The sequence below is a fragment of the Microcaecilia unicolor genome, chromosome 9 (assembly GCF_901765095.1).
Source record: "Microcaecilia unicolor chromosome 9, aMicUni1.1, whole genome shotgun sequence".
In the NCBI taxonomy this organism is placed as follows: domain Eukaryota; kingdom Metazoa; phylum Chordata; class Amphibia; order Gymnophiona; family Siphonopidae; genus Microcaecilia; species Microcaecilia unicolor.
In genome coordinates this window covers 48710690-48737840 of record NC_044039.1, presented here as the reverse complement: position 1 = coordinate 48737840, position 27151 = coordinate 48710690, and the positions used below count along the sequence as shown (strand labels likewise).

At 45.3% G+C, this 27151-nt stretch overlaps 1 protein-coding gene across 1 annotated transcript in view; it reads left to right on the top strand.

Moving 5' to 3' along the window:
* The window catches only part of LOC115477495 (putative ATP-dependent RNA helicase DDX11-like protein 8), a 348371-nt gene that overhangs the window by 56799 nt on the left and 264421 nt on the right, over positions 1–27151 (top strand). The window contains 2 exon segments of the mRNA XM_030214406.1: positions 4047–4295; positions 25148–25234. Coding sequence (XP_030070266.1) covers positions 4047–4295; positions 25148–25234 — 336 coding nt within the window.

The window sequence follows — 27151 nt, the reverse complement described above, 5'->3', positions numbered from 1 at the left end:
TTGGCCCAGGCAGATCTGTTTCTCTCTTCTTCTGGAGTTATACTCCAAAGAACCTTGTAGATTAGAGTGTTTTCTGTCATCACACAGTCCCTGGCTCACACAGCCTGGATGTTGAGAGCTTAGAATTTGCTTCCTTGCATCTTCCAGAGGGTGTCTCCAAGGTCTTGCTGTCTTCTAGGAAGATTCCACTAAGAGGTGCTACTCTTTCAAATGGAGGAGGTTTGCTGTCTGGTTTGAGGCTAGGGCTCTAGATCCTATTTCTTGCCCTACTCAGACACTGCTTGAATACATTCTACACTTTTCCGAGTCTGGTCTTTCGACCAACTATGTAAGGATTCACCTCAGTGCAGTTAGTGCTTACTATTGCCTATAGAAGGTAAACCCATTTCTGGACAGTCTCTTGTTGTTTGCCTCATGAGAGGTTTGCTTTTGACAAAGCCTCCCATCAAACCTCCACCTGTGTCATGGGACCTTAACGTGGCCTAGTGGTTAGGGTGGTGGACTTTGGTCCTGGGGAACTGAGGAACTGAGTTCGATTCCACTTCAGGCACAGGCAGCTCCTTGTGACTCTGGGCAAGTCACTTAACCCTCCATTGCCCCAGGTACAAATAAGTACCTGTATACAATATGTAAGCCGCATTGAGCCTGCCATGAGTGGGAAAGCGCGGGGTACAAATGTAACAAAAAAAAAATCCTTAACCAGCTGATGAAAGCTCCTTTTGAGCTGCTGAATTCCTGTCATCTAAACTACTAGACCTGGATGGTCTTGTTTTTGGTGGCTGTTACTTTAGTTCGCAGGGCGAGTAAGCTTTAGGCCCTAGTAACAGATCCACCTACATTAAATTTGATTTATGATGTAAAAGACTGGAAGCGGTGTAAAGAAAAGCTACAAAATGGTATGGGATTTGCGTTGTAAACCGTATGAGGAGAGACTTGCTGACCTGAACATATGTACCTTAGAGGAAAGGAGAAACAGGGGTGACATGATACAGTTGTTCAATATTTGAAAGGTATTAATCCGCAAATGAACCTTTTTCGGAGACGGGAAGCGGGTAGAACTAGAGGACATGAATTCAGGTTGAAGGGGGGCAGACTCAGGACTAATGTCAGGAAGTATTTTTTCACGGAGAGGGTGGTGGATATGTGGAATGCCCTCCCGCTGGAGGTGTTGGAGATGAAAACGGTAATGGAATTCAAACATGCATGGGATAAAGAGAAATGGGACTTGATATACCGCCTTTCTGAGGTTTTTGCAACTACATTCAAAGCGGTTTACATATATTCAGGTACTTATTTTGTACCGGGGCAATGGAAGGTTAAGTGACTTGCCCAGAGTCACAAGGAGCTGCAGTGGGAATCGAACTCAGTTCCTCAGGATCAAAGTCCACTGCACTAACCACTAGGCTACTCCTCCACACAAAGGAATCCTGTTTACAAGGAATGGTTCCGCGGAAATCTTAGTGGAGTTTGGGTGGCGACGCCGGTAATTGGGAAACAAAATGGGAGCTGGGCAGACTTCTACGGTCTATGTCCTGATTGTGACTGAATAGATATGGATAGGCTGGAGTGTAAATTTTGAAGGGGCTTCAACGTTAGCTCCAGAACTTAGTACAAGAACAGTGCTGAGTAGATTTCTACGGTCTGTGCTCTGAGAAAGACAAGGACAAATCATACTTGGGTATACATATAAAGAATCATATACCATGTAAATGAGTTTATCTTGTTGAGCAGACTGGATGGACCGTGCAGATCTTTATCTGCCGTCACGTACTATGTAAATTATGACAGAACAAGCGAAAAAAGCCCGTTTCGCTAAAAATGAAACGGGCACTAGCAAGTCTATCATGTAATGGCGATTATGTTTTTAAGTGAACCGCGATTCTCCCCTTACCTCCCATCCATATCCACTGATTCTCCTCTGCCCTGCCCTCCCCTCCCATCCATTTCCTGCGATTCTCTCCTCTCCTCTCATCCCATCCATATCCAGCGATTCGCCTCTACCCTGCCCTCCCATCAGTTGTGATGTACAGTACGTTGGAGTGTCCCTCTGCTTTTCCTCTCTCCCTTCCCTCCCCTCCATGTCCAGTGATTTTTCCCTCCCCTCCCATCTTTGTCCAGCGATTCTCCTCTGCCTTGGCCTCCCCTCCATGTCCAGCGATTCTCCTCTGCCCTGCTTTCCTCTCCCTCCCATCTGTGTCCCGCGATTCTCCCCTTGCCTCTCATCCATATCCAGTGATTCGCCTCTGCCCTGCCCTCCCCTCTCATCCGTGTCCTGCGGTTCTCCCCCTTGCCTCCCATCCCATCCATATCCAGCGATTCGCCTGTGCCCTGCCCTCCCATCGCTTGTGTTGTACAGTGCGATTTGCCTCTGCCCTGCCCTTCCATTGCTTGTGATGTAGAGTACGTTGGAGTGTCCCTCTGCTTCTCTTCTCTCCCCTCCATGTCCAGCGATTCTCCTCTGCCCTCTCCCCTCTCATCCGTGTCCCGTGATTCTCCCCTTGCCTCCCATCCATATCCAGTGATTCGCCAGTGCCCTGCCCTCCCATCGCTTGTGATGTAGAGTACGTTGGAGAGTCCCTCTGCTTCTCCTCTCTCCCCTGCCCTCCCCTCCATGTCCAGTGATTCTTCCCTCCCATCCCATTTATGTCCAGCAATTCTTCTCAGCCCTGCCCTCCCATCCGTGTCCCACGATGCTCCCCTCGCCTCCCATCCCATCAATATCCAGCAATTCGCTTTTGCCCTGCCCTCCCATCCAGTCCATGTCCAGCGATCCTCTGATGTCATTTCGTCTTTACACGAGGGCGGGACGCTGAGAGGGAAGGGAACACTGGAGGTGAGCTGACGTCAGCATGCTGTTACAAACCCAGACAGCCATCCATCCAGAGAAGCAGAGGTACAAATTATTATATAGATAGTTCTTCGCATGCACCCTGAGTTCCTGCCTAAGGCTGTCGAGTTCCTTCTAAAGCAGTCAATCATTCTTCCAACATTCTTTCCAAAACTCATGCCCATCCTGATGAAAACACACTGCACACCTTGTACTTCAAGTGAACATTGGCCTTTTACTTGGAGCAGGACTCAGCCCTACAGACAGTCCACCCAGCATTTTGTTTCTTTTGATCCCAACAGGATGGAGGTTGCTATCATGAAATGCACAATCTCCAATCTGGTAGTTTGCATTTCTGTCACTTATGCCCAGGCTGTCATGGCTCATATTGTCAGAGTCATGGTTGTGTTGGTAGCCCATGATGTCAGCCTCTGTAGAAGAAATTTTGCAAGACTGCCATGTAGTCTTCAGTCCACACATTCACATCTCATTGTTGCCTAGATCAAGATACCTGATGTGATGGTTGGTTGGACAGACAGTTGTGCAGACTTTTTGGGGGGTCTGGAATCCAATTCTACCCCCTAGGCCTGTTTTGTCTGTTCTAGGCTGCACTCTCACACAGTATGTATATAGTTTCAGGTTAAATCGTTTTTTTGACCTCGTCATTGTTAGGTCCTGTTGTCCTACTGTGTTTTCGGTAAGCCTGGAATCTAGGGATTCCCACATGTGCGAGTATGGTCTCCTTGTCCTTGGAGAAAGCATTGATAATTACCTGTAGCAGGTATTCTCCAAGGAGAGCAGGCCATTCATTCTCACATACCCTCCCACCTCCCCTTGGAGTTGTCTCCTGTCCCAATAGCTATACTATTGTACTGCTGGTCCCGTGCTGTCGCAGTGGGCGGGAAGGCACTAGTGCATGCGTGATGGGGAACTGTTGCGTGTCTTTAAGCTGTGTTCCGTGCCGGGCGATGTGGTTGATGTCACCCGCATGTGAGAATGAATGGCCTGCTGTCCTTGGAGAATACATACTACAGATAAGTATCCCTGCTTTTTTGCACTGCTTCACCCATATTGGTAGGTATATGAAAGCCCAGATTAGTGCTGCTGAACATAACCAGATAAGACATCCAGTTAAATTTTTTGTTTCTCATGCTGCTGAATCTTGGCTTCTTATTGTTGAAGTATTAGACATTCTGCTCAACCTTCACTTTTTCTTCAGGGGAAGTCCTTGAGTCTTATCTGTGGAGCCCTCACTGGCTTCGAGATTTTTAAGGAGAAGAAGAGACAGGAGGAGTCCCAGGTTCTTGCCACACTAAACACAGAAGAAAACACAAGTGAAAAACAAGGTCCTGCTATCCAGTCTCCCAGCACTGTTGTGGTTGACTTCCAGCACGCCATAGAAGAGCCCGACTGGATCACACAGTTTGTCCAGAGTAAGGTGGAGAGAGACATGGTGAACAGACTCAAGGTTAGCAATCCTTTTCTAATTTTACTTTGTACTTTTGTTTCAGCAGCTGGTAATTGTGTCTGGTGAACTTTCAAGAGCCTCCCCCTGCCGAGAGTTTGATAAACTTCCTCCCTGCTTGCCTTTATAATGTTCAGTTTCTAATATGATGTTTTGCCCATGATCAACAGTGTCTCCAGTAACCCTTTCTTGTCTGTCACATCATGAATGTCTTGTCACAAAAAAAAGCAGATCCATTTCTTTGAAGGGGTGAATAAACATGTGGATAAAGGTGAGCTGGTTGATATTGTGTATCTGGATTTTCAGAATGAATTTGAAAAAGTACCTCATGAATGACTCCTTAGAAAATTTAAGTTTTTTCAAGTTTTAAATTTTATTTGTACTTGATAGACCGCACCTATGACTATCTTGGGCAGTTTACAACATTTAAAACCAAGAGGACAGACAAAATGAATTATAAATTTGGACAGGATTGAATGGGAAGGGGGGAGGGAATATTAGAAAGTCATGGGATAGCAGGCAGTGTCTTATGTGGATTAAGACTAGTTAAAAGATCAAGAACAGACCAGTAGGGTTAAATGATCATTCCTTAGCGTATGCAGCAGATGAATCCAAGAACTGGTGGTGGGTTGTGTCCATCTACCAGCAGGTGGAGATAGAGATTACAAAACTGAAGGCAGAGATACCAGACGGCCAATTCCTCCTTCACTTCAGTACATCTCTATCTCTAGCAGGTGGTGGACCGCGTTTCAGCAGCTCCTGGATTTGTCTGTTGGGGATACTCCTGGGTCCTGTGGGCCAGTTGTTTAGGGGTGTCTGGCTGGTGGTGCCGACTTTGGGGGCATACTCAGTCTTCTGGGTCCCTGCTTCACCCTTTCTCCCCCGGTCTTTAGAGCTCTAGCCTTCCTCATCAGTAAAAAAAAACAAAAAAAAAAACCCCAAGAGAGCTCCTTTGCCTTCATTTGGTGTTAAAAAAAACCAAAACAAAACAGAAGAAACAATAGATTTCTGACAGGGACCAGGCAGTACAGGGTTTCCTTGTCTTAGTGCTGTGCTTTCAGTCTGTGTGCCAGTTAGGCAGCAGGCTGCTGCGTCTGTGGGACTCTGCTTCTCCTTTGGAGACACCTGCTGTTCAGTGAGTCCCTGCCTTTCTCTTTCGGCGTTGGGGTACTGTGCATTGGGCGACGCTGGCGTTTGAAAGCTGTTTCCGCTGCGGTAGCAGATGCGCAGCGGGATTCTGTGTGGTGGCGTGTTTGAACGCTGGGGAGGGAAGTGCTGAAGTTCCCCTTCCCCGAGCAGCCTTTTCCCGTGCTAAAATGGCGGGAACACGCGCCTTTTGCTGGCGTGGCCCTCTCTTTTCTCCTGATATCAGCTCTGATCCTTTCCCGCTCTGCGGCCTTGATGTGGGCAGGGAGCAGGGGCGGCTTCTCCTAAAGGACCTTGTGTTCCATTAGAGACTGTTAGTCCAGGGGATTCCCCTTTTTTCTCTAGCCTTTGGTTTCCTTTACCAAATCACTGTTGAGTCAGAAACTGTTTGCATGTAGCTGGGGCAGTGGCACAAATTCTTCTCAAACTGCCCCCACTATGCAAGGGGATTCAAGAAAGAACAGAATTACTTTAGTGTTTCTATATCTTCTGAGCAGGATCTCCTCTGCTCTGGGACCCTTAATTTGAACCTTTCTTCTTAAGAGAGCTTGGCCTCAATAGCCCTTTTTGTGATTGGGGGAGTTTTTATGCCCATCTCAGGCAGATGGGTTCTAGAGGGCTAAGTTTTCCAGAAGGAATCTGATGATCCTGCGATGTGCTTTGTTATTTTTCGGGATGCACGTCAGCCACTGGGGGCTTCTTTGGGGCAGGGGATTTCTGATCTCCCTGCACCCCCCCCCCCCCCCCCCCCGAGTTCATTCTGCTGCTCTGTATGCCTATATGTTGCAGAAGTCTGGTAGGGGAACTGACAGTTCCTTTTTAGTTCAGCCTTTGGAGTTTTCTGGCTTGTTCCTGGCTCAGTCTCTTTGGATGGACCCTGCCCTGAAGAGGGATGTTTTCTGTCCAGCTGAGCAGTAGGGGTCCATTTCTCCCCTGTCTTCCTCTATTCGGAGGGAGTCTTTTCAGGGCAGTCCCTTTCTGCACAAAGGCAGCAAGAATCTCCTGAGCTGGAATGCCATGTTTGCCTAAGTGGGTACATTGATAGCAATAGGCTTCACTGTGGCATTGGCTAAGGCTGTTCCTGGTGTGGGAAAGACGTGAACAGCATCAGAGCAGGGCTCCTTTATGTTGGGCCTGTGAAAGGGCCTATTTAGTGTTTTTATTACAGACTTTTCTGTCCCCTCAGTTTTTCTCTGAGGGCAGTTGCTTGAACAGCTTGGAAGTTTCCCTCCTTCCTTTGTGAAACTCTTTTTATACTGGCAGTACAGGCATTGCCTATGAGCACACCACCATGAGTGTGCCTGATCTCTGATCTTGGAAGCTCAGCAGGGTTGGGCCTGGCTGGTTTCTACTTGGATGGGAGACTGCCTGGGAGTACCAGGTGCAGAAGGTTTTCTTTTTTTTTTTTTCTGCACTTTTTGCTCCTTTACAATTACAAGTGGGAGTTTCTAGGCCTAGTACAGTGATGACGAACCTATGGCACGTGTGCCGTCGCTGGTCCGCCCACTCTCCCTCCCTCCAAGCACCAGGCGGCCCTCCCTCCCTCCCACCAAGAACCAGCCCGCCCTCCCTCTCAGCACCAGGGCCCCCCCTCCTCTGAAATTTAAAAGGCATACCTCAGGGTTAAGGTGGCGTCAGCAGCGGCAGCGAAAAGCGTGTTCTTTGCTTGGCGCGCCGCCTTAACCCCGAGGTACGCCTTTTAAATTTCAGAGGAGGAGGGGGGGGGGCCCCTGGTGCTGGGAAGGCGGGCGGCCTGATGCTTGGTTGGTTGGAGGGCGGGTGGGCGGCCTGGTGTTTGGTGCTGGGTGGAAGGGAGGCCTGGTGCTGGGTGGGAGGGTGGGAGGCCTGATGCTGAGCGCTGCTGGGTGCTAGGTGCTGCTGGGTAGGAGGGAGGCCTGGTGCTGGGTGGGTGGGAGGCCTGATGCTGGGTGCTGCTGGGTGTTGGGTGGGTGGGAGGGAGGGAGGGAAGCCTGATGCTCGGTGGGAGGAGGCCTGGTGCTTGGTGGGAGGGAGGGCTGCCTGGTGCTGGGAGGGAGGGCGGGCAGGGGGGAGAGGAGGGTGGCTGGACATGGGTGGCTGGAGGGGAGGGCAGGGGGAAGAGGAGGGTGGCTGGATATTTGTGGCTGGAGGGGAGAGGAGGGTGGCTGGACATGGATGGAGGGCAAGAAATGAAGAAGAAAGGAGGAAAGTAAAGAAATAAATGGAAAGGAAGCCCTGGAAACGGAGTTAAGAGAACAGATAGAAAGCAGCAGAATCAGAGACTAGGACCAATATGGATAGAAAAACAAAATCACCAGACAACAAAGGTAGAAAAAATCATTTTATTTTCATTTTAGTGTTTGGAATATGTCCAATTTGAGAATTTACAGCTGCTGTCTTATTTTGCACTAGGTATACTGGAGCTGTAAGAGCTTACAGAAATGATTTATAATGAAAAAAAATCATGTTATTTTTTTCTGTTATACTAGTATAATATTTTCAATGATGTCTGTTTATATGTGCCATGGCTGGTGTAAGGGGTGTGGCTATCATAGGGGTGGAGTCATATGTGGTGACCCCACCCATAATGAGTTCTGGCACTTTGCGATAAATAATTAGATTTTGGGTTGCTGTTTGGGCACTCGGTCTCTGAAAGGTTCGCCATCACTTGTCTAGTGCCTTTGGCTCCACCTTTCTGTGGGAAATGTTACATATTGTTATTTTCTCCGAGGACAAGCAGGCTGCTTGTTCTCACATATGGGTGACATCCATGGCAGCCCCAGGTCCAGAAAATCTTCCTAGCAACAAAGGTTGCTAAACCCTTTGAGCGTGCGGGTGCGCGCACCGTGCATGCGCGGCCATCTTCCCGCCTGTCGCGCGAGAGTCCCGCTTCAGTCTTCTTTTTCCGCGGTCAAGAGTGGCTGTTTACGGCGGTTCTGTTGCCCCAGAAAAGAAGAGCCTTCAACTTAGCCGGCTTTTCGCCGATTTTGTTCTTCGTTTTGTGCTCGCGTTCGAGCTGTTCCGTTTTTCTTTAAAAAAAAAGTTTCCTTATTTTTTCTTTAGTTTAGCCCTCAAGTAAGTTTCCTTTCATTTTCATGTGCGGCCACTGGGCATAAAAATGGCAGATTACATTTAATATGAGCAAATGCAAAGTGATGCATGTATGGAAGAGGAACACAAACTATAGCTACATGATCAAAAGGGGCACTCGGGAAGGACAAGGCCATAGTGGAGAGACTGGAAATCTTACTGGGTACCTTCCACTCGGCCAGTCTTTCTGTTAGAGGCACATCTGTCCATGGTGCTGTAGAAGCACTTTTATCAAGGGTCCCTAGCTAAGATGCTCCGGCAATCAAACCCGACACATTCACTGTAATACAGTTTAAGGGTGAACTGCTCCAAATGTACAGACTACCTATCCTTCTACTACTAAAAGACAGAGATCGTTAACCTGTGGCTATTTCCGAAGTCAGATGTTCTGCACCCTGGATTGGTAGAAGCTGGGGATACTGAGTGATGGCATTCACAGCCTGTTGAGGAGGGAGAGCATCATGTTAATTACTAAGGATTTTACAGCACTCTCGCTTGCTCAAGAACTGTTCAGAGTATAAGCAAAGTTTCGCAGCTAATCAGAACCAGCATTTAGAATGAACTGATCCAGGAAACCATTAAGACCCCTGAGGTAGGCTTTTTTGCCGAAACACAGTGCTGTGTCGGGTCTCTTGAAGAATAAAATTTAAAAAATATAAAATAAAACTTTATTTATATCTTGCTATACCTTTAAAAGTCTAAGCGGAGAACAAATCACATACAAAATATTTAAAAAACAAAGCATTAAAAATTATTTCTTGGTCACGTGACGCTATGAGGAAGGGTGGTCGCAACTGAGCGACGCTCTGACCTTATCCTAAACCTCCGAGAATCGTACTGAATTTCGGCCCCGAAAAAACGTGCCTAACGAACCTGGAGCAGCAGCAGCACGCAGGGGTAATAGCCTCAACAAAGAAACGGCTCCGATGGCGACAAAATCGACGCAGAAGGAAAAACTCAGAGGCAAATCGGCGGAATCCAAGATGGCGGCGTCCCCGGACCCCGCGGGATCAGTTTCAACGGCCTGGGTGGCGGAGATCACCACAGAAATGTCGATGGTTCTGGAAGAGATGCTGGAGAGACGTCTAACACCTATAAGTACCAAGCTGGAACAGCTGCAAACGCGGATGGAGGATCTGACGCGCGAGTGTGTGGCCTTCCAAACGAGGACGAGCAAGGTGGAAGACAGAATGACGGAGGAGGAGGAGACACAAAAGACGATGCAAAAGAAAATGGAGTCGGTGGAGCAAAAACTGGAGGACCTGGAGAACAGATCCAGACGGAACAACCTGAGGCTGGTGGGGTTCCCTGAAAGCGTGAGAGACCAGGATTTAACAGCGGAGGTTGAACGCTGGCTTGCAAAAGCTGTTGCATTTCCGGCTGAGATGGGCCCAGTAAGGGTGGAAAGAGCCCATAGAATAGGACCCCGCAAGACTCATATGGACAAACCCCGAGTGGTTATCATGCGGATTCTCAACTTTGCCCACAAGCAATTTATATTGAAACATTCCCGTGTGGACAAACAACTGTCATATGACAATAAGCGGATCCTGTGCTTCCAGGACTATTCAGCAGGAGTGGCGGGACGCAGACGGGCTTTCTCGCCAATATGTACAAAACTCTTTGAGTGGAAAATCAGATTTGCTTTAATATATCCTGCTAACTTAAAGATTACCCATAAGGGAAAAGACTACTCTTTTGAAACAGTGGCGGAGGCGCAGAGGTTTGTCTCACAGATGGAGGAGGAGCAGGCAACTGGATCGGGCTGAGAGATGACACTTGGAGAGAGTGAGTGAAGCCAGGAATCTCTATTGGAAAGGAGGTTTGGCTGCAAAAGGCAGCAACCAGAGAATATTAGAGACAAATAACCACGGGGACTTTGCATGGGCGTTAGGGGTTGGAGAGATGGAGGTTGGAACATGGACATAAGTTACCTCTCTCTATCCCTTATTACTCTGGGGGAGGGGTGGGAATTGTGCAGGAAGTTTAAAGTTTATAGGATATAGCTTGAAGGGGTTTTGTTAATAATAGTTGGAAGTTCTGTTAAATTTAAAAGAGAAGAGGTTGTTAAGTTGGATATAGGAGGGGAAGGATGAGGGGGCGTCCAGACGTGACTGTTTCCATGTTGGGAACAGAGATCAAGGGGGGCAGGGCTGGGAAGGGGGGGAGGGGAAGGGGGGGAGGATAGGGGAAGGGGAAGATAATAGGAACGGTATGTGTGACAGGCTGTGAACGATAATAACAGATAGGGGTGACCAGATTCTATTTGATAGACAAAGAAATGTAAATTTAGAATTCAAACCAGAGAGGTGCTGGCTGGGAGGCCTCTCTGGGGGTGAAGTTTATGGAAATGAGACTGCTGTTATCTTGGATGGGTGGAACTCATGGTAAAGCTGGTATCTTGGAATGTCGGGGGCATTAGTTCCCCGATAAAAAGATCTAAAATATTACAACAGCTGCAGAGATATAAAGTTGATGTGGCGCTGCTGCAAGAGACGCATCTTACACAAGCAGAACACGCGAAACTTAAAACATGGTGGGTAGGAGATTGCATAGCGGCAGCGGCTATAGGAAAGAAAGGAGGGGTGGCGGTGTTGGTCCGTAGAGGGGTAGCAGCCGCCATTCGTCCCATATTCATAGACCCGGGAGGTAGGTTTGTGCTAATTGAATTGGAGATGCAGGGCCAAAAAATTACACTGTGTAATATCTATGCACCCAATCAATATGACAAAAAGTTTTATGCTAGTGTGATTAATCAACTACTCAACTGCATAGGGGCCCATTTGGTGGTGGGGGGTGATTTTAACACGGTTTGGGATCCACAGCTAGATAGTTCACAGGGGATGCGTAGAGATATGGGGGCATCTGACAGGGGATTGCGCCGTATGGGGAGCTTGCTAGACCTGGTTGATGTATGGCGAGTTCTCCATCCTACGGAGAGAGATTACACACATTTATCAAGAGCCCACTCCACACAAGCAAGGATTGATTATGTGCTAGTGTCTACAGGATTGTTTAGCAAGGTTCTTAAAGCAGAGATAGGGACCTATACAATATCGGATCATGCTTGGGTATTCATGGAATGGTCCACGAGTTCTCAGAGGGGGGGCAGAGGCTGTTGGAGGTTCCCGATGGAGTTATATAGGGACACACGCTTTAAGGAGAAAATTGTGGGTTGCTGGCGAGATTATGCAAATTTAAATGGGGGACATGTAAGTGACCCAATTCTGTACTGGGACGCTGCGAAGGCGGTACTTAGAGAAGTCATCAGTTACTCACATTTTGTAAGGGTGGCTCGTAATAGAGAAATTTTGAGACTGAGTGCGCAAATTTGCAAAGCCCGTAAACAGTTTGGTCAGACACATAGTACGGCTCATAGAACGCGCCTAATGGAATTGCAAGTGGCATTAAACGAGCTTTTACATCAGAGGGCAGCTAAATCCCAAGCCTATTATAAATACCAATTATATTTACATGGTAACAAGATGGGCCGCTTGTTGGCTCGCTTGGCAAAGCCTAGAGGGGGAGGAGGAAGGGTGCTTCAGTTGAAGGATAATCAGGGGAAGGTAGTACGGAAAGATGAGGATATATGTGGGGTCTTCCAAAAGTTCTATAGCAGGCTATATGAGAAGCCGCAAGACCAGGGGCTGCCGGGACATCTTTATTTAGAAAATCTTAACCTGCCAACTTTGAAGCAGATTGACATAGAAAAGCTGAATAGGCCAATACAGGAAGAAGAGGTGGCATTGGTGATAACAAGAGGTTCACTTGGTAAAGCCCCGGGACCGGATGGGCTCAGAATGGAATTTTATAAGACACTGGGAGAGGAAATCATACCGACGTTGACTAGATATTTAAATAGAGTGGTGGAAGAGGAGAAACTGCCGCATACGTTATCCTCGGCACAAATTGTAGTCCTGCCAAAGCCGGGCAAGGATCCATCTAAGCCAGAGTCCTACCGCCCCATTTCTTTGTTAAATGTGGAAGCAAAATATTGGCCAAGATAATGGCTAATCGGGTGGCAGGAATGTTACCTAGACTGCTACATGAGGCGCAGGTGGGATTTGTGGAGGGGAGGACAGTAGCAAAAAACCTAAGGAGAATACTGATGGCGCTAGAGACTCGAAAGAGGAGTGGGATCCCGTCAATGCTTGTCAGCTTCGATGCTGAAAAGGCATTTGACAAGGTACGATGGGACTTTATGTTTACTACTCTAAAGGCATATGGGTTTGGGGGGCGCTTTATGTCGGCAGTCAAAGCCTTATATCATGCACCTCAGGCCACAGTTCTGGTAAATGGTTTAGAATCAGAATGTTTTCCTATACTTCAAGGAACAAGGCAGGGATGCCCACTATCGCCCTTGCTATTCGTCTTAACTCTAGATCCTTTTATTAGGGACGTGGCGGATAATGTTTCAGTGAGAGGTGTACGGGTGGGAGATAGAGATTTTAAAATTGCAGCATTCGCAGATGATTTGCTGGTGTTGTTGACTGACCCGAGGGAATCATTTATAGCCTTAATGGAAATCATACGGGAATATGGCGAATTTGCGGGCTTACGTATAAATTTAGCTAAGTTAGAGGCGTTGGCCTCCTCAGAGGAGGTGAGACAGATATGGGGGGGAACATTTCCGCTAGTTTGGGCAGACGGCTCATTTAGATATCTGGGCATCAGATTGACATTGGAATTGGAGAAGTTATATGAGCTTAATATTAAAGAATTGATGAGAGAAACCAAGAAACATCTGGTAAACTGGGGAAATCTTCCATTATCATTGAGAGGACGGATAAATTTAGTGCAGATGATGATATTTCCCAAGTGGCTCTATGTGCTGCGGACACTACCGCTTCATCTGACCCGGAAAGATTTGAAGAGGCTCTATGGAATTTTCGGCAATTTCTGTTGGGCAGCAAAGAAGCCAAAGATAAGGTTTTCCTATTTGCTAGGGAATTGGAATCAGGGGGGCCTGGGAATCCCCGACCTATATGTGTATAACCAAGCTTGCTTGCTATGTCATCTGGGGGACTGGGTTTGTAGGACCAACATATATACCCCGACTGATATGGAAAGGGAGTATTTTGCCCCATATGATTTCCTCTCTTTGTTGCATATGACCCAGAAACAACTTCCGCGACAATTTAGAGGATGTGTGATACTCACATCAATGAGGGAGGTATGGAAAGGGTTGGAGAGGAAGTTGGGGGGGGAGCTACACAGTGTCTGACCAACTGGCAATAAGGGGGAGTCCGACTTTCCAGTCAGGCACAGATAATCCAGTATTTATAAAATGGGAAAGAGAGGGTATTAGGAAACTGGAACACCTCCTGGGGAGAGAGGGAGACCTAATAGGTTATGAAGAATTGCAGAGACGAGTAGGAGTTTCTTGGGGGAATAAGTTCGCGTATGTCCAAATTAAACACTATATATCTGCTTTAGATCAACCTATGCTGAGACAGGGTTTGGGGCAAAAAGTAAGGGACTTTTTTCAAGAAACAGAAGCAACAGGCCTGTCAGTGTCGGCACTTCATAAAGCATTGACCCGTCGGGGACCTCCTGCAAAGAATTATGAAGTTATAAAAGGTAGATGGGAACAGGAGGCAGGGAGAACCCTGGTGGGCTGGGAAGGGGGAACCATGCTGAAAGGAATAGCAACCCTTACGTCAGATGAAAGGTTACGTGAGTGTGGCTATAGGACAATCATGCGGGCATATATGTCAGGGCAACAGTTGTCACATATAGGCTCCCCGCAAGGAGCGAGTTGCATTAAATGTAGTCAAACCCCGCATACATTGTTCCATGCGTTTTGGGCATGTCCAGGGGTAAGGGCTTTCTGGACACAGGTTGAGAGATTCTTGTCCCGGATGCTAGGTTCATCAGTAACGGGAACGTGGGATCACTATGTATTGGACACAAAAAGGGCCTTTAGGACACACTCAGCGGGGGCACGTACCTTATGCCGTAAGCTTAGCTTGGTGGCGCGGAAGACTGTTCTGCAGTATTGGACGGCTCCGGAGTCGCCGGCTTACTGGCACTGGAGAAATCAGGTACACCTTTTAGCCACATGGGAAGCACGGGAGGCTAGGGGCTCCCCGAAGAGATATGCACATTTTAAACAGATATGGGGCCCTTATTTGGAGGCATTAAGCCCTAGAGGACGTAGTTTACTACTTAATTGGCATAATGCGACACCCTGAAGGTTAAAGATAATTCTGATCACACATATTCTGTAGTCAAAAGACAGCGGGGGGGGGGGGGGGGGGGGAAGGGGAGGGGGAAGGGATCTCTCAGGGCTATCAGAATACAAGCCAGGAGGGAGATCGGGGAGAGAGGGGTGAAGGAGTAAACAAATGGATGGTATCATTGGAAAGAAGAGGGAGGGAGGGGTGGGGGGAGGAGGGTGAAAAGGGGGGGGGGAATAATGTTGGATGCTGATAATGATCACAGACGACAATTGGCTTTGTAGATTCATATGTGCAAAAATTTTATTTCTGTATCGGTTGGTCAATAAAAATGTTGAAACATAAAAATTATTTCTTTACACAACAAACTATATAAAAAAAACTCTTCAATTCAAACATACAGCAGATTAAAGTTTACATGGTATTAAAATAATTTAGACATCAGAGGAACCAAAAGCCTGAAGAAATAAATGAGTTTTCAGTGCTTTTTTAAATTGGTCCATATTTTGTATTGAATGAAGTTCAGTGGGCAAAGCATTCCATAATTTCGGACCTTTCATGTAGAAAATAGATGATCTGCATTCTTCTAAATAAATCTGATGAAATGAAGGCATGTCAAGTAGCTGTTTCTGAGATGATCTCAGAGAGCGAGTGTGTTAATAACATCTTAGAATGGCACTAAGAGTTGGTGAAAAATTACCATTCAATATTTTGAAAACTACATAGTAACATAGTAAATGACGGCAGATAAAGACCTGTACAGTCCATCCAGTCTGCCCAACAAGATAAACTCATTTACATGGTATGTGATACTTTATATGTATACCCGAGTTTGATTTGTAAACTAGCAATAAGATTTTTAATTCAATATGAAATTTTACAGGAAGCCAATGCAGTGATTTCAAAATTGGAGTAACATGATCATAACAAGAGCCTCCTTTAATCACTCGGGCTGATACCCTTATGGACGAGCCTTGCTGGTTACACTACTCCTTTCTTGTATGCTCCTGTACGTATTGCATCACGGTTCTCTGCTTTGGCGGTACTCCCCAAAATAAGAGGTATGAACATAACATACATAACTGTTTAAGTTTAAAAAAATGCTTTACATTAAGAAATAAGATGGGAGAGTTGGAATATATTGCACTAAATGAAAAATTAGATGTAATAGGCATTACTGAGACCTGGTGGAAGGAGGATAACCAGTGGGACACTGTCATACCGGGGTACAAAGTATATCGTAGTGATAGGGTGGACTGGACTGGTGGAGGGGTAGCATTGTATATTAATGAGAGCCTTGACTCAGATAGATTACAAATTCAGCAGGACACAAATCACACCTTTGAATTGTGGGTTGAAATTCCATGTAGAAAAGGATGGTGATAGGAGTGTACTACCATCCGCCTCGCAAGGATGAGCAGGAGGACGCAGAAATGATAAAAGGAATCAGACACGCAAACAAAATGGGCAATGCGATAATAATGGGTGACTTCAATTACCCAAATATAGACTGGGCAAATGTGACATCGGGACACGCTAGAGAGGTACAATTCCTTGATGAAATCAAGGACAGCTTTATGGAGCAGCTGGTGCAGGAACCGATGAGAGAAGGAAAAATTCTAGACTTGGTCCTTAGTGGAGCGCATGATCTGGCGGGGAACGTTATGGTACTGGGGCCGCTTGATAACAGTGATCATAATATGATCAGTTTTGATATCAACCTTGAAGTAACTATACATAGGAAGTCAAATGCGTTAGCGTTTAACTTTATAAAAGGAGACTTTGATAAAATGAGAAGAACGGTTAAGAAAAAACTTAGAGGGGCAACTGAGAGGGTAAAAACTGTACAACAGGCATGGATGCTATTCAAAAATACCATCCTGGAGGCCCAGGCCAAACATATTCCGCAAATTAGAAAAGAAAGACGGAAGTCCAAAAGTCAGCCGGCGTGGTTGAAAAGTGAGGTGAAGGAAGCTATTAGGGCTAAAAGAAACGGCTTCAGAAAATGGAAGAAGGAACCGTCTGAAAATAACAAGAAGCAGCATAAGGAGTGTCAAAGCAAATGCAAGGCACAAATAAAGAAGGCCAAGAGGGATTGCGAAAAAAAGATAGCAGTAGAGGCAAAAAAACATAATAAAAATTTTTTTCAGTATATTAAAAGCAGGAAGCCGGCAAAAGAATCAGTTGGGCCAATGGATGACCGAGGGGTAAAAGGGGGCGATCAAGGAAGACAAAGACGTAGCGGAGAGATTAAATGAATTCTTTGCTTCTGTCTTCACCGAGGAAGATTTGGGTGGGATACCGGTGTCGGAAATGGTATTTCAAGCGGACGAGTCGGAGAAACTTACTGAATTCACAGTAAACCTGGAGGACGTATTGGAGCAGTTCGGCAAACTGAAGAGTAGCAAATCACCTGTGTGAGAAGGGAGAGGCTGTCATACCCTGGTTAGGCCCCTAGAGGGCGCTGTTCCCCTAAAATGTCCAGGGAGAAGGGCTGGGTGAGTCGCTGAAGGGAGCCAGTAAGGGGAGGTATAGCTGGAGGTCGCTAGGACCGGGGAGAGTCCTGGAGGTGGAAACAGGTGCAGCAGGTTATGGGCTGGGTCCTGTTTGGCCATTAAACACTTAATACCCCACCTGAGTGGTGACGGGGGGAGGAGAGCTAGCAGCGGAAGAAGAGAGCTGGTAGCTGAAGCAGGAGGTCCCCATGTGAAGTACTGGCTGAGCCCTTTGGACTGGTGGTGAACTGTGTGCAAAGCAAGGAAGCTGGCTGGGGTAAGAAGGCCCTAGAGTGCCAGGTATAAGCACTGTGTGTTACAAGGACGGACTGGGTGTCCGGGTTACAAGGAAGGACTGGGGTGTTCATGTTACAAGGAAGGACTGTGTGTCCAGGTGTTTAAGCTGGAAGATTGAACTGAGTAGGAAGAAATGTTTAAGCTGGAAGAACTGTTTAAGCTGGTAAAAGTGTGCCCCAGGAAGCTGGAATAAAAGATTTGTATGAGAAATATCCTGTGGTGAGACTTGACTATGTTTGCCTTTCGAGAAGCAGGTCACCCTGAGCAGAAAGGGGCAGTAGACTAATTTGCATAAAATCTGCATACTGAGAACCAGCTCACCCTGAGTGAAAGAGGGACCTGGGATCCTGAGGTGGGAGCTTCATCTTCACAGTAGCCTCATCTTCACACCTGGACCAGATGGTATTCATCCTAGAGTACTGATAGAACTGAAAAATGAACTTTTGGAGCTACTGTTAGTGATATGCAATTTATCCTTAAAATCGAGCGTGATACCGGAAGTTTGGAGGGTGGCCAATGTAACGCCGATTTTTAAAAAAGGTTCCAGGGCACAGAGTATTTTGCTACATTATATAAGAAACAACAGACCGCCCAGGGGACAGAAGTGGCAAAATATCTTGATGAAGCTCAGCTTCCAAGACTGACGGACCACCAATTAGGAAGTTTAAATGCCCCACTGACAATAAAGGAACTACAGAAGGCAATAAAGGCGCTAAAACTCCAATTGGCCCCAGGTCCAGATGGACTTTCCGGAGGGTATTATAAATTGCTACCTCCCAAAGCATTAGTGCACCTCTTGAGCTACTATGATGAAGTGCTTCACGACGGCTATTTTCCAGCCTTTGCTAACATAGCTTTAGTGTCGCTAATCCCTAAAGTGGGGAAATCGCCAGAGAAGCCGGGGTCTTATAGGCCCATATCATTATTAAACGTAGAAATAAAACTTCAAGTAATAACCTTAGCAGATCGCCTAGCATTGTGTTTACCTAACATTGTTGAACCCGAGCAGGTGGGATTTATAAAAAAACGAAGAGCAGTCCACAATGTTCGGAAATTGTTACTGGCAATGGCAATATGTAAAGAACGGGGGGTGCCAGCTTGGGTGATTAGCCTAGACACTGAAAAGGCTTTCGACCAGGTGAGCTGGGACTTCCTATTTCAGGTCTTGACAACTATAGGCATTTCGGGATGGTTTGCGAGAGCAGTCGAGGTCATCTATACAAAACCCACGGCCAGTGTGATAGTCAGTGGAAGGAGAGAGAGAGAGTTCCCCATATGCAAAGGCACTAGGCAGGGTTGTCCGCTCTCGCCACTGTTGTTCATATTGGCATTAGAACCGTTACTAAAACACCTACTCCACAACGAGAAAATAAAGGGAGTTGAGGTGCAGGGCCGCCCACTGAAGGTACTCGCATATGTGGACGATTTGCTACTGACACTGACAGACCCTAACAACTCCTTAGAAGCAGTGCTGAAAGAGATTGAAGGATATGGCACTTGCTCTGGGTTTCGATTAAATTATAACAAATCATTTATACTCCCAGTTAATGCAGAGGAGGTGGGCAGGTGGAGTGGCCCCCGACCTTTGCAATGGACCCAAAACCCAATTACATACCTAGGCATACAACTACCTGCAAACTTGGAAACCTTATATAAAGAAAACGTTAGGAGATTATTGACAGAGACAGAGGAGTTGAGCATGTGGAGATCACTGCCCATTACGCTCTTGGGAAGGGTTGCCCTTTATAACATGTGTATAATTCCTAAATGGTTGTACGTATTCCAGACTATACCACTATATTTGAAAAAGAAAGCCGAGAAGAAATTGACCAACATTACACAAGAGATTTCTCTGGCAGGGGAAGAGGGCACGCCTTCCATTGTCCACTTCAACAATCCTGGTGGAATATGGGGGCCTTGGACTACTAAGTGTAAGGCACCTAACAGTGGCATGTGGGATGCGCCATATAAATGACTGGTACCGTGGCACAGAGGAGTTTTCCAACACCATACTGGAGACACAACTAGTACCCCGAATACACTTTTCTAACTACTTGCATGTGGGAGGAGGCCCCATCCCAGAAGTGTTAAAGTATTCAGGGATAATGTCATCGGCTAAAGCGATGTGGGCCTGGATCTGCCGGCTACACAGATTTTCAGCAAGAGTGACTCCGTTCCGGTCCATCTGTGGAAACAGGGACTTTGCACCTGGAAATTTATATGCAGTATTCCACAGGTGGAGACAAAATGGGGTGGAACACTTGCTGCAGGTGCTTACCTTAGAGGGCAAAATAAAGCTGTTCCCAGACTTACAGAGGGAATATGGGCTGGAGGAGCGAGACAGATTTCACTTACCTACAACTCAAACATTATATTGGAACACTGCCATGGGAATGGCTGGCAGAGGATGTGCAAGAAGAGCTGGCATCAGCATTCTCACTGGGGGCGCAGCAGGAAGTGCCACTAACCTATCATCACAGACACATCCGGGATACAGCAGCGGAAGTAGATTATATGCGACTGGCAAAGCAGTGGAAAGAGGACCTATTGATTGACATTACGGCTATACAGGTGAAAATGCTGTACGTGGCCCCTCGTAGAGCTTTCCATTTGGGAGTGTCCCCCTGGGGCTCGTACCCCAAGTGTGGTGGAGAGGGGGCAACACTAGGCCACATGTTCTGGAGATGCAGGGCAGTAGAAAGATTTTGGAGAGACATTTTAACTTATGTATCACAGATATGGGGCTCAAATTGGACATACGACGCTGCCCTGTTGTTCGGGCACCCTAGGCTGAGTACGCCCAGGCCCAAGGGATATACGGAATTTGTGACAAAAGCAACCATCTCTGTGATTTTGGCAGAGTGGATATCAAGAAAACCGCCTACTAAGCAGTCATGGAGAGTCAAAATGTTGTTTTTAATGCGCCTAGAGTGTCAAGAACATTCCACCTTAGACTCAGTAGCGAGGAAGAAATTTCAACGATGTTGGGCTCCCTTATGGCAGACTCTCACACCGGCAGCCCGGAGTCACCTGTTAAACCTCTAGAGGCTACCTTGATTGTACTGATGCGTGAAGAGATGATGTTTAGATTCTTATGCTTTATAATGGAGAGATAGGGGTGGGAAAGGGTTAAGGATTGATAGGATGGAGGGAGGGGGGGAAATAAGCAAATGCTGTAACCAGATAAGAGTTAGTTTGACAAAGTGCATAATTTTCATGGTTAAGCATATTTGTGCATGTTTGAAACTGTTGGACAGTCATTGTTTATTGTGTTATTGTGGTTGGTTACAATAAAAAAGGTTCCAGGGGAGATCCGGGAAATTATAGATCGGTGAGTCTGACGTCGGTCCCGGGGAAAATGGTAGAGACTATTATTAAAAACAAAATTACAGAGCACATCCGAGGACATGGATTACTGAGACCAAGTCAGCATGGCTTTAGTGTGGGGAAATCTTGCCTGACCAATTTACTTCAATTCTTTGAAGGAGTAAACAAACACGTGGACAAAGGGGAGCCGGTTGATATTGTGTATCTGGATTTTCAAAATGTGTTTGACAAGGTACCTCATGAAAGGCTACAGAGGAAATTGGAGGGTCATGGGATAGGAGGTAATGTGGATTAAAAACTGGTTGAAGGATAGGCAACAGAGAGTGGGGTTAAATGGGCAGTATTCACAATAGAGAAGGGTAGTTAGTGGGGTTCCTCAGCGGTCAGTGCTAGAACCGCTGCTTTTTAATATATTTAGAAATGATTTAGAGATGGGAGTAACTAGCGTGGTAATTAAATTTGCTGATGACACAAAGTTATTCAAAGTCGTTAACTCGCGAGAGGATTGTGAAAAATTACAGAAGGACCTTACAAAACTGGGAGACTGGGCGGCTAAATGGCAGACGACATTTAATGTGGGCAAGTGTAAGGTGATGCATGTGGGAAAAAAGAACCCGAATTATAGCTACGACATTAGGAGTTACGGACCAAGAAAGGGATCTGGGTGGTGTTGTTGATAATACACTGAAACCTTCTGCTCAGTGTGCTGCTGCGGCTAGGAAAGTGAATAGAATGTGGGTATTATTAGGAAAGGTATGGAAAACAGGTGTGAGGATGTTATAATGCCGTTGTATCGTTCCATAGTTCGACTGCACCTTGAGTATTGTGTTCAATTCTGGTCACCGCATCTCAAGAAAGATATAGTGGAATTGGAAAAGGTGCAGCGAAGGGCGACTAAAATGATAGCGGGGATGGGACGACTTCCCTATGAAGAAAGACTAAGGAGGCTAGGGCTTTTCAGCTTGGAGAAGAGATGGCTGAGAGGGAGACATGATAGAGGTATATAAAATAATGAGTGGAGTGGAACAGGTGGATGTGAAGCGTCTGTTCACGCTTTCCAAAAATAGTAGGACTAGGGGGGCATGCGATGAAACTACAGTGTAGTACATTTAAAACAAATAGGAGAAAATTTTTCTTCACCCAACGCGTAATTAAACTCTGGAATTCGTTGCCGGAGAACGTGGTGAAGGCGGTTAGCTTGGCAGAGTTTAAAAGGGTTTGGACGGTTTCCTAAAGGATAAGTCCATAGACCGCTGCTAAATGGACTTGGGGAAAAATCCACAATTTCGGGAATAACATGTATAGAATGTTTGTATGTTTGGGAAGCTTACCAGGTGCCCTTGACCTGGATTGGCCGTTGTCGGGGACAGGATGCTGGGCTTGATGGGCCTTTGGTCTTTTCCCAGTATGGCATTACTTATGTACTTATGTAATTCTCACTATAAAGATGGTGTTCTCTTAAACTACACATAAGCAAATTTGTCCATATGAGGTTTTATCATGTACGTATGCATGTTTAGATCTGTTTTTATATGACATCCTTTATTTATTCATTACATTTATGTGTGTTTAGCTATATTTGTAGTTTAGGTTTTTTTATTTATATGTATTTTTGTAGACTCCTGAGGCAGGTGCTTTGGCGCCGAAACACAGCAGCTTTGTCGAGTCACCTTCGATGTTATCCAATAAAGTTTTTATCATCCATTTGTCTCCTTCACCGATTGGAAAAGCCTATCTTCCCTACTCCTTCTCTGCTCTACATTGAACTGTTTTTCGTAGGGATCAAGTGCACCTCCACCTCTGTTTGGCTTTTTTCTTATTTTGATAGCATGACGCATTCATCATGATTTCATTTTGCCAAGCATTAATTAGACAATTGCAGAAACCTTAACCAACCATATTAAATGTCTTCACATAACTGATTTCTGTACTATGATGAAGTCTCCTAATCATCTGGCATCCTAGCAGTGCTTAATTTCTGTGGGACATGCCAATGACTTAAGGCAAAAATATTTAATCTTGTTACATGCCAGTGGGTTAAGGCAACAACAATTAATATTGTTACATAGTTAATAATAATGTAATTTATTTAGTTATTTGTCCATTTACTGGGAGGAAAGTACATCATCAGTTTTGACTTGAATTGCCTTATTTATTTAGATTGTAAGCTCTGTCGGGCGGGGACTGTCTCTTCACGTCCAAGTGTACAGCGCTGCGTATGTCTAATAGCGCTATAGAAATAAGTAGTAGTATTTTTGTTTTGGGGAATAAATATGCACATCTCAGTATTACAATAAAATGTGAACATGTCCTCTTAAATTCACCTTTTTCCAAGTAGGATCTTGAAGGACAGACTCTAGTCCCTTTATATGAAATTACTTATGAAATCTCACAAATGTTTTGTAGAGTACAATAAGAGATACTCATTAGAGTAGATCCCAGTTGTCAGTTCATTCTGTTGCTAACCATTTTTTAATCATTATCAGTTGTTTTAAAAACTGTGTAAGATGCCTGAGCTGGGTTTGGCGTGACTGGATAAATGATACAGCCGGATAGGAGTTACAAACTCAAAATAAAGTTTTTATTTTGCTTAATCCTCAGCTTGTTATGTCACAGAATCGGGATTGTAAAGTCAAGCAGTTTCTCTACATCACCTGTATAGTCCTCTGCCTAGCAGGCCAAATAGTCCATGGGTGTGAGGTTTCCTCGCCCCAAACACCGCTTCTCAGTTCTACTTCACTGGTTGGGTCCGACTCCAGCTGACCTCCAGCACACTACACAGTTCACTTCAAATAATATTAATGCTTCCTGTTGCACAATTCAGTTCAAGAATATCAAGGCTTCCAGTATACTTACACAACTCTCCAGCACTCTTGTATAATTCACTTAAGTAGTGTCAATGTTTCCAGCACACTTAAATACACTTGCACAATTTATTTATTTATTAGGATTTATTTACCGCCTTTTTGAAGGAATTCACTCAAGGCGGTGTTCAGTAAGAATAGATCAAACATGAGCAATAGACAATTACTTCACCAACCACCATGGTTTACCTCCCGGTCACAGTACTTCTCATGGCTTCCCTCAGCCAGATCCCCACAATAAAATGCACTCCTGACTTACCTCAGCCAGGTCTCATCAATCCAATACTGTCAGTTTAATCACACTGAGCTCCTGCTCTTCCTCTCTTAGTCCTCTGTATCAAGACCTCTGGCTTGTTCCTTACAGCCAATTCCTTCTCCTAGGGTCTTTGTTTCTGGACCTCCCTCCTGGGCCTCTCTGTTTTGCTCAGTTCCAGAGCTTTTAACTTCATGTCTATTGTGAAGCTACTGTTTCTTGCCAGGCAGCATCACTTCATTAATCCTGTCATAGTAACTCAGCAGTTCAGCCTCTGACCAGCAGGGTTAATGCCACTTGCTGCAAAGGTGGCTGAATTGCAACTCCCCACAAGGAACATCTCTAGGGATGTCCACACTGTTCCCCTCAGTGCCGCACAGACTGGTTTTTGTAGATGAACAAAATGCTGCACTTGAGGCTGGTTCTTTAGCTTGCTTAAGAGGCTCTGGTGTTGTGTTAGGTCAGATGTTAAAATCCTAAGGTTTGAAGTTGCTGTGGATTGAGTGTGGAGGAGTAGCCCTGTGGTTAGAGTAGCACACTGAGGACCAGGAAAACCAGGATACAAAACCTGATTCTCATACTCCTTGTGACCATCTTAGGCTAGGAAATACCTACTGTACCTGAATTATAACTCACCTAGAGCAGAACAAAGTTAGATTTTAAGCCATCTTAGGCTAGGAAATACCTACTGTACCTGAATTATAACTCACCTAGAGCAGAACAAAGTTAGATTTTAAGCCATCTTAGGCTAAGAAATACCTACTGTATCTGAATTATAACTCATCTAGAGCTCAGATTTGGAAAGGCAAGTAACTGAATCCAAAAAAGGTTGAATCTGGCCTTTTAGCTTAGTGACAAAATTATTGCTTTCAAGTCTAGACATTACTAATTTGAATCCTGGGAAGATATGTCAGTACTTGGCAAGATGCAATAGAAACATTTAAATCTATTACAGGCCTCAATATTGTATTAGAAAATAGCACTTTCTATAGCACAAAGAGCTCAGGGATAGAGAATCAATTATACATGGCCAGTGGGCAGAAGTTTCAAACAGAATGTGTGAAAATACTTCTTTAATAAGAGAATAATGTACAATTGGAATAGCAGAAGTAGTCAAAATTCAGTCTGCATTGGGTAGACACAGAGGGACCTTAGGTGCAGTATAATGGAGGGATTAAGAAAATTTCACATTGAGGCATCGTTTTCCTTGTTGTTTTCCTAACAGGAAGAGCAGATCAAGAGGAAAAAAAGAGAGGAGCGACTGGAGCAGATACGCCACAATGTGCAGCTGAAATATGCATGTAAAAGAAAGGTGAGTGGGTGAGTTTACAGGAGAGGGACACTTTTGTCTGATCTCAGGAAAGCAAACACTTTTGCACAGCACCTGCATTTATCTATAGGAAAATAGGGCTAGGCTGTCTCTTCTAAATCATTGTGTTCTGGAAGTGCTAAGAACTCCTTCAATATTTCCATACCACCATCCTAATCCTTCCCAGTAGTAATAAAACAGAACATAACACCGTAGAGTATCATCCACATAAATTTGAAAACTAAATCCCAAGTTTGAAAAACCTGTATGACCAGGACCAAATACATGTAGAGTGTAGGAGCACCAGGCTGGCAACCAGCAAAGCTATGTTCAAATGCTGCTGCTGCTGTCACTTAACCTTCCATTGTCTAAGGTACAAAATTAGATTGAAAGCCCTCTGGGAACTGGGAAATACTTAAATGAATGTAACTTACCTTGAGCTGCTACTGATATCTGAGCTAAATACGCACCCTCCTAAGGTTGTAGGATAGTGCGAGATACAAGTCTTTTAAATAAATCCATATTAATATATTCATTAGTAAATAAAGAAACAATAAGTCGAGACCATAAAAAAATGCACTGCATATCTCCATTGTTTGTAACCACCACAGCATAATATGAAAGCCTCACATGTGGTTTATAGAAGCAATGTTACCAACTCTGAATATCTTCCTATCCAGCCATAGCTGTAAACCATCCTCAGTCATCATCAGCACATTTTCTGTGAGAATTATGAAAGCCCGACAGCTATTCAAAGTACTACACTCCTTCACAAAATCCAATAGTTGAAACAGAGCCCTTTTTCAATCAGTCTTCCAAGAAACTGCACATTTGATACTGGGTGATAATTCTTGGGTCCAGTGCCATCCAGATTCGATGTCTTTTTGCCAGCAGTCTAACAGCTGTTACCTTCAATGGAGAAAGAAAAACCCTCACCTAAGAAAGAAAGATGGGCTGCACCTTAACCAGGATGGAACCAGGCAGCTGGCATCAACATTAAAAATAGAGAGAGAGCAGCTTTTAAACTAGAAACTGGAGGAGGCCAACAGTTGCTCAAAAGAGCATGGTTTTGAAACAAGTTACTTTAAAAAGATATCACCAAAATAGGGAAGATAGGCATCCCGATAGCGAAGGTTGCAAGAGAGACCATAATAGACATGGAGGCTTATTTTCGAAGCACTTAGCCTTCCAAAGTTCCATAGAAACCTATGGAACTTTGGAAGGCTAAGTGATTTGAAAATATGCCTCCAGGTGTCTTTAAATAAAGAGCAGACAGATTTTCAAGATACAAATTATCACTGTCAACTTCTGAGCAAGTTGTAAATAGGAACTACAGACATTGAAATGTTTGTATGCAAATGCCAGAAGCATAAGAAATAAGATGCGAGAGTTAGAATATATTGCACTAAATGAAAAGATATAGTAACATAGTAGATGACGGCAGAAAAAGACCTGCATGGTCCATCCAGTCTGCCCAAGATAAACTCATATGTGTATACCTTACCTTGAATTTGTACCTTACTTTGAATTTGTACCTGTCTTTTTCAGGGCCCAGACCGTATAAGTCTGCCCAGCAGTATTTCCCGCCTCCCAACCACCAGTCCCGCCTCCCATCACCGGCTCTGGTACAGACCGTATAAGTCTGCCCTCCCCTATCCTAGCCTCCCAACCACCAACCCCTCTTCCCCCCACCTGCTCCGCCACCCAATTTCAGCTAAGCTTCTGAGGATCCATTCCTTCTGCACAGGATTCCTTTATGCATATCCCACGCATGTTTGAATTCCGTTACCGTTTTCATCTCCACCACCTCCCGCGGGAGGGCATTCCAAGCGTTCCACCACCCTCTCTGTGAAAAAAATACTTCCTGACATCTTTCCTGAGTCTGCCCCCCTTCAATCTCATTTCATGTCCTCTCGTTCT